The sequence below is a fragment of the Chrysochloris asiatica genome, unplaced genomic scaffold, assembly GCF_000296735.1.
Source record: "Chrysochloris asiatica unplaced genomic scaffold, ChrAsi1.0 scaffold00110, whole genome shotgun sequence".
Classification (NCBI taxonomy): domain Eukaryota; kingdom Metazoa; phylum Chordata; class Mammalia; order Afrosoricida; family Chrysochloridae; genus Chrysochloris; species Chrysochloris asiatica.
In genome coordinates this window covers 9282617-9292237 of record NW_006408628.1, presented here as the reverse complement: position 1 = coordinate 9292237, position 9621 = coordinate 9282617, and the positions used below count along the sequence as shown (strand labels likewise).

The 9621-nt window shown below is 38.6% G+C and overlaps 1 protein-coding gene across 1 annotated transcript in view; it reads left to right on the top strand.

The window, feature by feature from the left end:
- The window catches only part of NHEJ1 (nonhomologous end-joining factor 1), a 155063-nt gene extending 145715 nt beyond the window's left edge, over positions 1 to 9348 (top strand). The window contains exons 6-8 of the mRNA XM_006867822.1: positions 8087 to 8204; positions 8777 to 8883; positions 9274 to 9348. Of these exons, the coding sequence (XP_006867884.1) occupies positions 8087 to 8204; positions 8777 to 8883; positions 9274 to 9348 (300 nt within the window). The remainder of the gene's footprint in view (positions 1 to 8086; positions 8205 to 8776; positions 8884 to 9273) is intronic.
- Positions 9349 to 9621: the final 273 nt, after the last annotated feature.

The following is a 9621-nucleotide window of genomic DNA, read 5'->3' as shown; positions in this document are numbered from 1 at the left end:
TGTTGAATGATGATGCACGGAGGGGATTGTAATCATTGCAATGAAACGATGAGTGTAAAACCGATGTTCTTCCTTGTAAATGATCACTCAATTCACAATAAAAACTTAAAATAAAACAAAAACAAAAACATCTTATGAAATCAGTGTAACTGAGGATTGCACAAGGAAAGGAGAGAGTTGGAAAGAAGTGGGTGAAGCAGCATGTGAGATCTTTTAAGCTTTCGGAAGGCTTTCTGTACTCATAACACACACACACACACACTATTTTGTTACCACACTTTAATGTATATATATTACATCATATATTATATATTATGTAGCTGTGTATATTTTGGATATGTAAAATGGCAAATCAGACAATAAATTTGAAGCCACACTAAAAAAAAGGTGTATTTATGATTACTGGTGATTGGAATGCAAAATTTGGAAACAAAGAGGAAGGATCAGTGGTTGGGAAATATGGCTTTGGTTATAGAAACAATGATGGAGGCCATATGATAGAATTTTGCAAGACCAATGATTTGTTCATTGTTCATTCACCTTTTTTAAACAACATAAAATATACGTGTACCTCACCAGATGGAATACACAGAAATCAAATTGACTACATCTGTGTAAAGAGACCCTAGAAAGCTCCATATTGTCAGCCAAAACAAGGCCAGGGGCAGACTGTGGAACAGACCATCAGTTGCTCATATGCAAAGTCAGGCTGAAGCTGAAGAAAATTAAAACAAGTCTACGAGAGCCAAAATATGACTTTGAATATATCCCACCTGAATTTAGAGATCATCTGAAAAGCAGATTTGATGCATTAGACACTAATGACTGAGGACACAAGAGTTGTGGGATGACATCAAGAACATCATACAGGAAGAAAGCAAAAGGTCATTAAGAAGACAAAGAAGAAAAAAAAAGACCAAAATGGATGTCAGAAGATTCTCTGAAACTTGCTCTGCAGCAGAGAGATGCTGAAGTAAATTGAAAAAATAAGGAGGTAAATGAGCCGAACAGAAAATTTCAAAGGGCAGCTCAAGAAGACAGAGTGAAATATTACAATGAAATGTGCCAAGATCTGGAGTTAGAAAAATGAAAGGGAGGGACATGATCAGCATTTCTCAAAGTGAAAGAACTGAGATAAAAATTCAAGCCTCAACTTGCAATACTGAAAGATTCTATGGACAAAATATTGAATGATGCAGAAAGCATTGGGAAATGAAGGAATACACAGAGTCGCTGTATCTAAAAGAAATGTTCGACCGTTTCAAGAGGTAGCACGTGATCAAGAGTCAATGGTACTGAAGGAAGAAGTCCAATTTGCACTGAAGGCATTAGCAAAGAACAGGTTCCAGGAATTGATTTAATACAAATTCAAATCTTCTAACAAACTGATGCAGTGCAGGAGACACTCATTCATCTATGTGAAGAAACTTTGAAGACAGCTGTCTGGCCAACTGATGGGAGGAGATCCATATTTTGCCCATTCCAAAGAGAGGTGACCCAGTAGAATGCAAAAATCTTCAGACAATATATTAATATTAATATCACATACAAGTAAAATTTTGCTAAAGATAATTCAAAAACATCTGCAACAGTACACTTAATAGGAAACTGCCAGAGATTCAAACCAGAATCAGATGAGGCTGTGAAATGAGGGATGTCATTGCTGGAGTCAGATGGATCTTGGCTGAAAACAGAGAATACCAGAAAGATATTTACTCATGCTTTATTGACTGTGCAAAGGCTTTAGATTGTGTGGATCATGACAAGCTATGGACATGTGGAAAATAAGTATTCTGGAACACTTAATTGTCCCCATGAACCTGTACATAGACCAAGAGGCAGTCATTCTAACAGAACAAGGGAACACTAAGTGGTTTAAAGTAGGTAGGGTGTGTGCCAGGGTTGTATTTTTTCACCATATTTATTCAATCTGTATGCTGAGTGAATAATCTGAGAAACTGGATTATATTAACAAGAATTTGTGGTATCAGGATTGAAGGTGGGCTCACTAACAACCTGTGATATACAGATAATACAACCTTGCTTGCTGAAAGGGAAGAGGACTTAAAATAGTTACTGATAAAGATTAAAGACCACAGCCTTCAATATAGTTTGCACCTCAAAAAAAAAAAATCTTCATGACTGGACCATTAAATAACATCATGATAAGTAGAGAAAAGATTGAAGTTGTCAAAGACTTCACTCTTCTTGAATCCACCACCAACACTCATGGAAGCAGCAATCAAGAAATCAAATGATGTATTGCATTGGGCAAATCTGCTGCAGAAGTTCTTTTTAAAGTGTTCAAGAGCAAAGATGTCAGTTTGAGGACTAAGGTGTGCCTGACCCAAGCCGTGATATTTTCAGTAACCTTATATTCTTGTGAAAGTTGGACAGTGAATAAGGAAGACCTTAGAAGAACTGATGCATTTGAGTTCATCCCTTTGGAAGAAAGAGCCTGCAGAGCTATGGAGTATTCATGAGAAAGGATCATATAGACCTAAGGGTTAGGGAACGTAAAGATACACAATTGGAGTTGCCTTTCAGAGGAGCTCCCCTGAGGGGTCTTTGAAAAAAACAACAACAAACAATATATATTTGCTCTTGTTGAGAATATCACAGCAAAACATACACTTAACTCATCAGCTTCTACAGTTGAACTATTTATAGCATTACTTACAGTCGTCAAGTTGTGCAACCATTCTTATCCTCCATTTCTGAGTTGTTTTTCCTCGATTAACATAAACTCACTACCTCCTAAGGTTCCATTATATTTCCTTGAGAATTGTGAGTTGTGGTAGCCAATTTGATCCTATATAGATCTTAAGAGTCTAATGTTCAAGGCAGGCATTCTAAGCTAAACTATTGTTTGGTTTTAAGATTTCAGGAATATTTTTGGCTTAAGATTTAAAGATGATCTCAGAGCAGTAGTTACAGGGACTTGTCTAACCTCCATGGTTCCAGAAATTCTGGATTCCATGAGAATTTAAAATTCTGTGCTTCACTTCTCCCACCATTGACCAGGATTCTTCTGTGGAATCTTTGATCAGAATGTTCAGCGATGGTAGCTGGGCTCCATCCAGTTCTTCTTGTTTCAAGGCAAAGGAGGCAGTTGTTCCTGGAGGCAGTCTGCCACACATTCCATATCCTCCTGTTTCTGACTCCCCTTCTGCCTCTCTTGCTCTAGGTAAATAGAGACCAATTGTAGTGACTTGAATGGCTGCTTGTAAGCATTTAAGACCCCAGGCATCATGCAATGAATTAGGAGGAAAACAGAAGCACTAGATACTTTATTAGGCCAAATAACTGGGATGTCACATGAAACCATGACCCTAAACCTCCAAATAAGAAAATCCCATGAGATTGTATATAAGCAACCTTAGTAGTTACTATTCTTTCATTTATTTATTGTCATTATAAACATATGTATCACACAGCTTTTCCAATTCAACTTTTTACAGGCATACAACTTATTGATAGCAATTATATAATCGGCTGCACAGCTTACCCTTAATAGATGAGATTTTCCATCACTATAAATCTCCCTTCTCCCCTTTCCTTCTGCCCCTTGTATCCACTAATAAACTTTGGTCTCTATGTATTTGCCTTTTCATATAATTGAGGTCATACAATATTTGTCCTGTTGTATTTGACTTATTTCACTCAGCATAATGTCTTTAAGCTCCATTTATAGTGTTGTTGTTGTTGTCAGGTACCATTGAGTCGGAACCGACTCATAGCGACCCCATGCACAGCAGAACGAAACAATGTCTGATCCTGGGCCAACCCCACCACCGCTTCCACACTTGACGCCATCAATGATGCCACCTGGCTGATCCATCTTGTTGGGGGCCTTCCTCTTTTTCTCTGACCCTCCATCTTACCCAGCATGACATCCTTCTCCAGCGACTGTTCTTTCCTGACAATATGTCCAAAGTATGAATGACAAAGTGTAGCCATCCTGGCCTCCAAGGAGCACTCTGGCTGCACTTCTTCCAAAATAGATCTATTGGTTCTTTTGGCAGTCCATGGCACTTTTAGTATTCTTCCAGAGGTTCAAGCTGGATTCAGAAGAGGCTGGGGAATGAGAGATATCCGGTGGATCTTAGCTGAAAGCAGAGAATATCAGAATGTTTACCTATGCTTTATTGACTACGCAAAGGCTTTCGATTGTGTGGATCATGACAAGCTTTGGACAACATTGAGAAGTTTGAGTATTCCAGAACACTTAATTGTACTTCTGAGGAATCTGTACCTGGACCAAGAAGCAGTTGTTCAAACAGAGCATGGGAGCACTGAATCTATAGTGTAGCATGTATCAAACCTTCATTTCTCTTGCTGAGTAGTATTTCATTGTATATATGTACTCCTGGTGTGGCACTGTAGGACCAGCACTGTACTGCGAACCACAAGGTCGGCAGTTCAAACCCTCTTGCTTCTTCTCAGATACCCTATACATGATCGTTATGAGTCAGAACTGACTCGATGGCACTTAACAACACCACCACTACATTTTGTTAATCCATTAATCTGTTGATGGGCATTTAGGTTGTGTCCACCATTTGATTATTGTGAATACATTAATATACTAGTTTCTGTCAGTCTCTGCTTTCAAGTCTTTTGGGTATATACCTAGATGTGGAATTTGTGGGCCAATGTGATTGTTCTATTTTCAGTTTTTTGAGGAACTGCCATACTTTTCCACAAGGGTCATACCATTTTGCACTTTCATCAGCAATGAATAAGAATTCCAATTTCCCTATATCCTCACCAACATTTATTATTTATTTATTTATTTTTCAAATCTAAGCCATCCTAGAATTGATGCTTTTGAGTTATGGTGTTGGAGGAGAATATTGAAAGTGCCATGGGCTTGCCAAAAGAACCAACAGATCTGTGTTGGAAGAAGTGCAGCCAGAGTGCTCCTTGGAGGCCAGGATGGCCAAACTTGGTCTCTCATACTTTGGACATATTGTCAGGAGGGACCAGTTGCTGGAGAAGGATATCATGTTTGGTAAGGTGGAGGGTCAGAGAAAAAGAGGAAGACCCCCAGTGAGATGGATTGGCAAAGTGGCAGCATCAATGGGCTCAAGCGTGGCAACAGTGGTGAGGTTGGCCCAGGACTGGGCAATGTTTCATTCTGTTGTGCATAGGGTTGCTATGAGTTGGTACTGACTTGATGGAACATAACAACAACAACAACAAAGTAAGAGTGGGATGGTATCTCATTCACTTTGCATCCCTCTGATGACTAATGACGTTGAGCATCTTTTCGTGTGTTTAATAGTCATTTGAATGTCCTCTTTGGAGAAATGTCTATTCAAGTCCTTTACCCATTTCCTGATTGGGTTATTTGTCTTTTTGTTGTTAAAATGTCAAACTTTTGTATTTATTTTGGTCATTAGATTCTTGTTGGATATATGGTCTCTAAAGATAGTTTCCTAGTTGATAACTTATCTTTTCACTTTTTTGGTGAAGTCTTTTGACAAACAAAAGTTTGAAATTTTTACGATGTTCTGTTCATTTATTTTGTCTTTCACTATTTGTGATTTTATTATATTGGTTAATCCATTGTCGAAGTCCTAGTGTAGCTCTATAAGATAAGCACTGTACTGCTAACTGAAAAGTTGGCAATTCAAACCCACCAGTTGCTCCTTGGAAACCCTATACCAGTGACTGTGAGTCTGAACTGACTCGAAGGCACTTGACAACAACAATAGCAACAATCCAGTGTTAAAAACTAGGCAATGGCACTGCCCCTTTTTCTTCTAAGAGTTGTATGGCTTTAGTTTTACATTTAGGGTCTTAATCCAGTTTGAATTTGTTTTTGTGTATGCTAAGGTATGGATCCTGTTTTGTTTTCTGTGTTGGAAATCCAATTTTCCCAGCACCATTTATTGAAGAGACTCTTCTTTCTTCATCAAATGGACTTAACACACTTGTCAAAAATCAGTTGGCAGATTTATTTCTGGACTCTCAATTCTATTCCATTAGTCTGTGTTTCTACTATTATACCAGTTTCAGCCTGTATAAGTCCGCCTACTTTGTTCATCTCTTTCTACGTTGCTTTAATAATTCTGGACCTCTTGTCATTCCAGATAAAATTGAGAATTGTTTTTTTACATTTCTGTAATCAAGGCTGTTTGAATTTTTACTGGGATTGCATTGAATCTGTAGATCACTTTGGATAGTATTAACGTTTTTCATAATATTAAGTCTTCAATCCATGAATGTGGAATATCTTTTCAGTTAGCTGTTGTTGTTGTTAGGCACCATCGAGTTGGTATCAACTCATGGCAACCCTATGTAAACAGAATGTAACACTGCCTAGTCCTGTGCCAAGCTTACAATCATTGCTATATTTGAGCCTATTGCTGCTGTCATTGTGTCAGTCTATCTAGTTGGGGCCCTTCCTCTTCTTCTCCAACCCTCCACTTTGCCTCCACATGATATCCTTCTCAAGGGACTGGTCTCTCCTGATAGTATGTCTGAAGTATGAGAGACAAAGACTGGCCATCCTGGCTTACAAGAAGCATTCTAACTGTACTACTTCCAACACAGATTGGTTTGTTCTTTTGGCAGTCCATGGTACTTTTAATATTCTCCTCCAACACCATAGCTCAAATGTACCAATTCTTCTATGGGCTTCCTTATTCATTGTCCAACGTTCACATGCATATGAGGTTATTGAAAATACCATGGCTTGGGTCAGGCATACTTTAGTCCTCAAACTGACATCTTTGCTCTTCAACACTTTAAAGAGGTCTTGTGTAGCAGCTTTGCCTAATGCAATACTATGTCTTTTGATTTCTTGACTGTTGCTTCCATGAGGGTTGATGGTTGATCTGAGCAAAATGATGTCTTTGACAACTTTAGTCTTTTCTCCATTTACATGGATGTTGTTTATTGGTCTAGTGGTGAGGATTTTTGTTTTCTTTACACTGAAGTGCAACCCATACTGAAGACTGTGATCTTTGATCTTCATTGTGAGCATTTTAAGTCCTCTTCACTTTCAGCAAGCAAGGTTGTTCAATTAACTAAGTCTTCTTAAATCTCTTTCAGCAGTGTTTAATAATTTTAATTGTATAATAAATTCTTCATATTGTTGCTGTTAAGTACTGTCAAGTCGGTTTTAACTCATGGAATCCTTGATGGCATTTAACAACAAGAAAACAACAATAAGTCCTTTATATCCCTGGTTAAATTTATTCTTAGGTGTGTTATTTTCTTAGATGCTATTATCATTGGAATAGTTTTCCTAATTTCTTTTTGGGATTTTTCCTTGCTGATATATAGAAACCCAACTGATTTTTGTTTGTTGATTATATACCCTGCAACTTTGATAAATTCCTCGATTAACTCTAGAAGTTTTCTGATAGGCTCTTGGGGATTTCCTATATGTAGGGTAATGTCATCCATGAGTAAAGATCATTTTATTTCTTCTTTTTCTATTCTGGATGACTTTTATTTCTTTTTCTTGTCTTGTTGCTCTGGCTAGGACTTCTAATACAATAATGAACAGAAGTGGTGAGAACAGATGCCCTTGTCTTATGCCTGATTTCTATGGGACAGCTTTAAGTCTTTCTCAGTTAAGTATAATGTTGGCTGTTGGCTTTCTATTTATGCCCTGAATCATATTAAAGATTTTCCCTTCTATTCCAGTCTTTTTTAGGGTTTTCATTGAGAAAGGGTGTTAGATTTTATAAAATGCTTTTTCTGCATCCATAGATCAGGAGGTGTTTATATTGGTCCCAACAGACTTAGATCTATATTGGATCCCAAGTCTTTATAGGGAATCTGGTGGCACAATGATTTAGCACTTATTGCTAACCCAAGGTCAGAGGTTTAAACATACCAGTCACTGCATCAGAGAAAAGATCCAGCAATCTGCTTCCATAAAAATTACAGCCTAGGAAGTCCTATGGGTCAGCCCTACCCTATCCTATAGGGGTCACTTTAGGAGTTGACTCCAGTAGTTAGCAACAACTTCTTTATAGAAATTATTTTAGGGTTGATGTCAATTCTGATGTATCGCATCCCTTTTCTCTGGAAATACAGTGTGGCCAATGACATCTCTTCTCTGTAGAAACTACCAGAGGCATGCAGTATTGGCACTGGAAGGCCCTTTGTCACGAATCTGCAGGGTCTGTATGTAGCAGTTACCAAACAAGAGGTCCAAATGGAACAGAGGCATCAAGATACTGGTGAGTAGCTCCAGTACCTAGTGGTCTCCCTGGGTCTAGGATCAAGGTCTGCACCGTCTAATATGGGAGCCTAGCCATGTATAGTTATTTAAATATAAATTAATTTAAAAATAAGTTATTTGGTTCCTCATTTTCACTAGCCACATTGCAGGTGCTCAGTAGCCAAATGTAGTTAGTGACTACTGCATTGGACAGTATAGGGACAGAACATTTCCAGTCTTGCAGAAAGTTCTTTTAGACAGTGCTGGTCTAGGTATTTAGGAGGATTATCTAGGAAACCAGGAGAAGAACAACTTACTCTTCCTGAGACATGGCAGAGAATGTATAGAAGAGCAGGTGGCTACTTTGAGTCAAGGAAACTTTGCTCTACCTGTAAAAGTAGAGCTAGGGATTTTCACAGTAAAAATAGGGCTTTGAAAAAGTCAGCTAGAAGTTGTACATTGTGGCTGCTTCTGTCTGTTTATATGTTAGTACCAAGACCTGGCCCTTATCACATTACTTGGTAAATGCTAATGTTGCACTGGTAAGGGAAGGTATTTATCATTTTCTTCCTTCAATATTTCTGATTTCAGGAGACCCTCAGACTTCAAGCGGCACCTCCCCACAAGGAACTGATGAAAGCCATCTTCTGAACCAGCCAGAAGAGCCAGTCTTGTCAGTCCCTGAGATAGAGTCCACAGTGAGTTGTGGCGTTCTGAGTTGGAGAAGGCAACACCTATTGCCTCTGAGCCACTGATCCCTGGAGTTGTCACCTAGTTAGCTTTGCCTCAATAATTGATGAATATTTGTGACAAGTCTTCCAAATTGTAGATGACTGGTGGAAAGTCATGATCTGTATCCACTGATGGTCTATGAGGTTGTTCCCTTGGAAAGAAAGGATGTCTACTCTCCTACTTAGAGTATTAGATCACCTTCACTATCTGAAATAGACTTTGAAACATCTATGTCCGTCACTTGCTTCAAGAAGCCCTCATCCTAACCAGAATCCTTGGGAGGAAGGAAATTCCTTTCTTAATTTATTTGAAATTATTTCAAATCCCCTATTGACTTGGTTTCCTTTTTCTTCTAGGATACTTCAGGAGCTATGCTGAGACCTCCGTTGTCAAAGATCAAGAGGAAGCAGCCAAGAGGGCTCTTCAGTTAATCTGCTACTGTCTCATGGCCGAGGATGGACTTGGAGCATAACTTCCTAATATCACCTTGGAAGGAGCTTATATTGAAATGGTATCTCTGCAACAGAATGATAGCCAGGGACCCCTACTGTAAGAACAAGATAACGGAAGATCCCATTGACAGGCCACTTGAGGAGTGGGAACAGTTAATCAAGGGAATCTTGGCTCTGACCCATTACACATTGATCTTTCTCCTTTGAGTGGAAGCCAGGCTCTGAAAATTCCATACCCTTTTCTCTTTTTGT